At 41.3% G+C, this 5,280-nt stretch overlaps 1 protein-coding gene across 1 annotated transcript; it reads right to left on the bottom strand.

The window, feature by feature from the left end:
- Nucleotides 1–715: 715 nt before the first annotated feature.
- Nucleotides 716–3,403, bottom strand: LOC129783154 (uncharacterized). The gene is made up of 2 exons (XM_055793000.1): nt 3,058–3,403; nt 716–2,451 (listed from the first exon to the last, which is right to left on the bottom strand). The coding sequence occupies exon 2, from the start codon at nt 2,336–2,338 to the stop codon at nt 971–973; it is 1,368 nt and encodes a 455-aa protein (XP_055648975.1). The 5' UTR covers nt 2,339–2,451; nt 3,058–3,403; the 3' UTR covers nt 716–970.
- Between the last annotated feature and the right edge of the window lie 1,877 nt (nt 3,404–5,280).

The following is a 5,280-nucleotide window of genomic DNA, read 5'->3' as shown; positions in this document are numbered from 1 at the left end:
GTGTATCCAGTTTTGCAGCAGTCGTTGGCCACCTTTGGGCTATGTGTAGCACCAGTAAAGATTCAACAACAAGCCCCGTGGAAATACTTGGGAGTTAAGGTGCTAGATCAAACGCTTGAGCCACAGTCTATCCAGCTCAGAGTAAATGTCAGAACCCTAAATGATTTGCAGAAATTATTAGGGACCATAAATTGGGTAAGGCCATACTTGGGCCTTAAACAGACCAATTGAAACCACCCTTTGATCTGTTGAAGGGTGACACTGATTTAATGTCTCCCCAATCACTAACTAAGGAAGCCAGCTTAGCCCTAGAGTGGGTGGCCAATGGTCTGCAACAAAAAAGGGTACGCCATGTAGATTTAGAAACTCCGAGAAATTTATATGTTGTCATTGCTAACTATCATCCTATGGGATTGTTGGGCCAATGGAATGAGTGCTGGCAAGATCCGCTACATGTCTTGGAATGGTTATTTTTATCCGTACAACCACGGAAGACAGTAAGCACTCGGTTTGAACTAGTATCAAAAATCATCACCAAAGGATGTACACAGTGTGTTCAGCTCATGGGCCAAGATTCCAATCACCTGATAATTCCCATTGAATGTGATTATGTAAGCTGGTGTGACGAGCGAGGGAAAGCAAGCAGCCGACTCAATGTGAGTGATAAAGCAAGCTTTGATTTATTGCGGCGCGATTATGTCTTATATACAGTTCCAGTTAATTATGCCTACTAATCATCTGCTGATTGGCTAAGCTCTAAAGGGTTACACTTTCATACGTCCTCCTATTTGCGGTTTCTGCGGATAGCTAGCTACATATATTTTTCTTTTTTTCCTCTCTTGTCTACGCGAATTCCTCAAAGTTATTTACAACATTAGGCACAAGGTCAGCATGACCTTATCTCTCTTCCCTTATTAGCAAGCCTGGTAATTTTCCATTTCTAGCAAGTCTGGTAATTTCTCGCTGCGGCCTAGCTTGGTTCACTCCAGCTTATGTCAAAAGCTGTATCACACAGTCCTTCTATGGAACCGTGGCCGTTCTCTTTCATCCATTCTGCAACAATTCCCCCTTTTTCTTTTTGGACAAGGAAAACTGGTCCAGTTACACGCTCAAATAATTTTCGAATACAAGAGAGAGCACAGCTTAAACATATAAATCCAATGATAACAATTATTACTATAAGCAACACACTTTGCAACAGTCTTTTTAACCAGCCTCCTATCCCAAGCCAATTTGTTAAGCTTTCAAGGCCAAAAAATCCAACATCTTGTTGAATTTTTTGAGAATGTTCCATCAATTGTTTGATTTCTTTATGTATGGAGCTTGAATTATCTTCAAGGTCCATACAACACATGCCTTCAAAATCTTCACAGCCATGTCCATGTGCTAATAGTAAAAAGTCAATGGCCATGCGGTTTTGCAAAACAGCATGTTGAACAGTAGTTAAACTATCAGCTAGGTCTGATAAAACTCTGCTGCTGAGGTTGGCTTGTTTAACCACCCAACAAGACAGCGTTTCTAAATTTTTGTGGGCCCGAGCAGCGGCGGCACCTGGGATAAATAACGAAGCAAAAAATACCTCCCATTTGTTCCAAAGTTGAACGTTATCATCACAGGTGTTACCAAGGATCTGGGAAGTGTCTCTTCTCCATCTCACTGGATTTGATTTGTTAGGATGAATATGTGGTAAGGCTAAACTCAGACGACCGATGGTACATGGACCACCTACAGGCATTGAGGGTATTCCATTCCATGCTCTATTACCACAAATAAAAAACAAACCAGGGGGTAATTTCCTAGGATATAATACTCCAGGTGCAGGATTAGACAAATTTCGACTGGTATGGTTACACCAAACACTCCAATTAAACTGATTCTTAATTGGATATACGGGAGTGATAGCAGTTGTACTACAAGGCATGTTAGAGGCTTCACCAGCACAAGGGTACCGGGAAGAATTCAAATATACACAGTAAGAGGCATTTAGTGAATCGACTAGTTCGATTTCTTGAGGGCTAGGACCAATAGGGAGTTTGTCATCCCAGTTATCAAATTTTTCAAAAAAGCTGCTCATATTATTACCTCGAGCCAATATGGTAACTTTTGGCATCTGGTTAAGAGACTGGTTAAGGGCGATCCAATCTGAGTCATTTAACGGCACACCTACTAAACAAGTTAAAAAGGGTACGCTAGGGGTTGACAAACTTGCACAAAACGTGGTTGTGTTAACAGCTCTACTTAAAGTTACCCATACATTTTCTCGCAAATCAAACAATGATTTAGGCACAAAAGCTACAACTACGACAACAAAATTAATTAACACAACAATTCTCAACATTATGCTTAAAATATAGCTAAAACAATATTAATAAATCAATCACGAGTTGACATTGGTTACTGGAGCATCAGTCACTGCTGCTTTGGTCCATTTTGCTGGGATCCACTGCGGCCCTGTGGGGGTAAGTACACACATATAACCTCTTCCAGCATACTTTACTTCTGCTGGCCCTTTCCACAAACCAGTTGAAGGATCCCTATACATAACAAACATTGGAACATCATCTTTACATGTTTTAAGATACCCATGTAACCATGCAGGTGATTCTTGCTGTTCTGCAAATATACATAGATGATTCAACACAAAAAGAACTTTAGCAAGTCTCTCTTGTACATCTGTAATCTTCTCAAACTTTTGTAAATATTGCTTTAATGTCTGATGTGTTCTTTCAATGATTGCTTGTCCCGTGGGAGAGTGAGAAATACCTGTAATATGTCGCACTCCCCATGCTTGACAAAAACGTCTCATTTTTTCACCGACATAAGCAGGGCCATTATCAGTCTTTATTGTCTGTGGCACTCCCATGACAGCAAAACAACTTGTTAAATGCCGTATTACATGGAGTGCTTGTTCCCCTGTTTGTGCTGTAGCCCATACAAATTTACTATATGTATCAATTGTAACGTGTACATATTTTAATCTGCCAAATTCAGCAACGTGAGTGACATCCATTTGCCACAACTCTCTGGCTTTAAGTCCTCTGGGGTTCACTCCGATACCTAGTCCCGGTCCATGATGACTGCACGTAGGACAAGCTCGTACAATTCCTCTAGCTTCTTCCATTGTAATGTCAAATTGTCGATGCAGTCCCCGTGCGTTTTGGTGAAATGTGTTGTGTGATTCTCGTGCTTTAACAAACTCGCTTAGTGGAGCTGCTACAGACACGAGCTGGTCAGCACGCGCATTCCCTTCCCCCAAACCTTCAGACCATTTATGACTTCTAATATGTATAACGCAGTAGGGTTGCGTGCGCTGCTGTATTGCTGACAACAGTTGCCTAAGGAGTTCAAACAGCCGTTGACTTTGCACTTCTTTAAGGCGAGCATCTTCAATTCGGCTTATGATTCCAGCAACATACATCGAGTCCGTTACAATGTTTAACCTCGCATGTATCCATTGGGTACATACCCATACAACAGCAGCTAGCTCTAAAGTTTGTAACGAATCTCCTGCTTTCGCAGGAAGGGTTTGGTGGTGCCATTGATTGTTCTCGTGCCATGTTGCTGCTGCTTTTCTTGAGCGTTTCCCTGCATCCGTATAAACTGTGATAGCATCCGCTAAGGGTCGCTCACTTCGTTTCGGACGCTTTAACCAGTCATAATTACTAATCCATTTTAATATAGGTGCTTTTAAAGGCTCAACTTTAATCTCCAGAGCTTCACTTAATAAACTTAATTGTAAAGCTGATGAATTCTGCAACCACCACTCCAAGTCTTCTCTGCGTATTGGTAGATACACAACATTTGGCTCCATTCCGGTAATTTGTAAAATTTGCGTTCTTCCTTTTCGAATGATTTCTGCCAAATTTTGCGTTTTTTCTTGGATGGTAGTCTTTGGTTGCATTTTGGTAAAGATCCACTCTAATACTCTCACAGTCTCCCCCTTATTCTTTTTGCACTGTGTAAGTGCACCAATAAAGTGTGAGGGACCGTTTAACACAGTGAGGTCTACAGGAAGATTAGGGTCAATTCGATCCACTGCACGCTCTACAACCCGCTCACTGAGTTGCTGAATCATAACTTGTTGATCCTTAGAAACAATAACAGGATTAGATGGATCTGTTCCTTTTAATAAAGGTCGTAACACGTCTAGTTCATCATTGGTGATGCCTGCTACTGGGCGTAGCCATTGGAGGCCACCTAATAACTTTTGAGCATCATTGAGGGTATGCAGATCTTTACAAATGGTTAATTTTTGTGGACTCACTTGTGACTGAGTAATATTCCAGCCAAGATATTTCCATGCGGGTGAACGCTGGACCTTTTCAGTTGCTATGACGAGATTTTGCGTCTCTAACTGTCGTTGTAAAAAGGTCTCCTGTTGTTCAGTGAAAGGCTGTTTTTGGGCAAATAGAATATCATCCATATAATGGTAAATAATAACATGAGGCCATGCTTTTCGAATAGGTTGGAGAGCAGCATCAACAAATAGCTGACACAGGGTAGGGCTATTTTTCATGCCTTGTGGTAACACAGTCCATTCAAATCGCTGGTCAGGTCCCTCTCTGTTAACCGATGGCAATGTAAATGCAAATCGTTGAGTGTCATTGGGGTGTAGCTGAATTGTAAAAAAGCAGTCTTTTAAGTCAATTATTAATAAATGCCATTTGGTGGGCAACATAGCAGGATTAGGAAGACCCGGTTGTAAGGCTCCCATTGCTTGCATTTGTTGATTCACTGCTCGTAGATCATGTAAAAGCCGATATTTTCCTGATTTTTTCTGGATTACAAATATCGGTGCATTCCAAGGACTGGTTGACGGTTTAAGATGACCTTGTGTTAACTGGTCTTGAACTAGCAAATGTGCTTGTTGCAGACTTTCCTTTTTCAACGGCCACTGTCCGATCCAAACAGGCTCTTCTGTTAGCCATTTCAAAGGAATCGGGAAAGTCCATTTGACAGTGACCGTTCCTAAAAAGGTGAATTTGTGGCAAGTTGTGGATAACTGGCTAGCTGAAAAGGGTCACATAGACATAGTCCAGCTGGCTGGACAAAAATGCACATCGCTCTTAGCTTATCTGAAGTAAAGCAAAATACACTGTCTTTGGCTGTCCTTGTTACACAGTAACAGGAAGATTTTGGTGGGAAAAGAATGTTGCAGGTGGGAACAGATAACTACAGAAGAGAAACTAGGGGCGGGCTTGGTACTTAGGCAACTAACCAATAATGAGCTTAACTTTTGTAATATGTATGAGCTAATTATAAGAAGGCATAAAAGGTGAC

This window comes from Falco peregrinus, chromosome W (genome assembly GCF_023634155.1).
Source record: "Falco peregrinus isolate bFalPer1 chromosome W, bFalPer1.pri, whole genome shotgun sequence".
NCBI classification, from domain to species: domain Eukaryota; kingdom Metazoa; phylum Chordata; class Aves; order Falconiformes; family Falconidae; genus Falco; species Falco peregrinus.
Note: the sequence above shows the minus strand (reverse complement) of the source record. Positions and strands in the feature narration are given on the sequence as shown.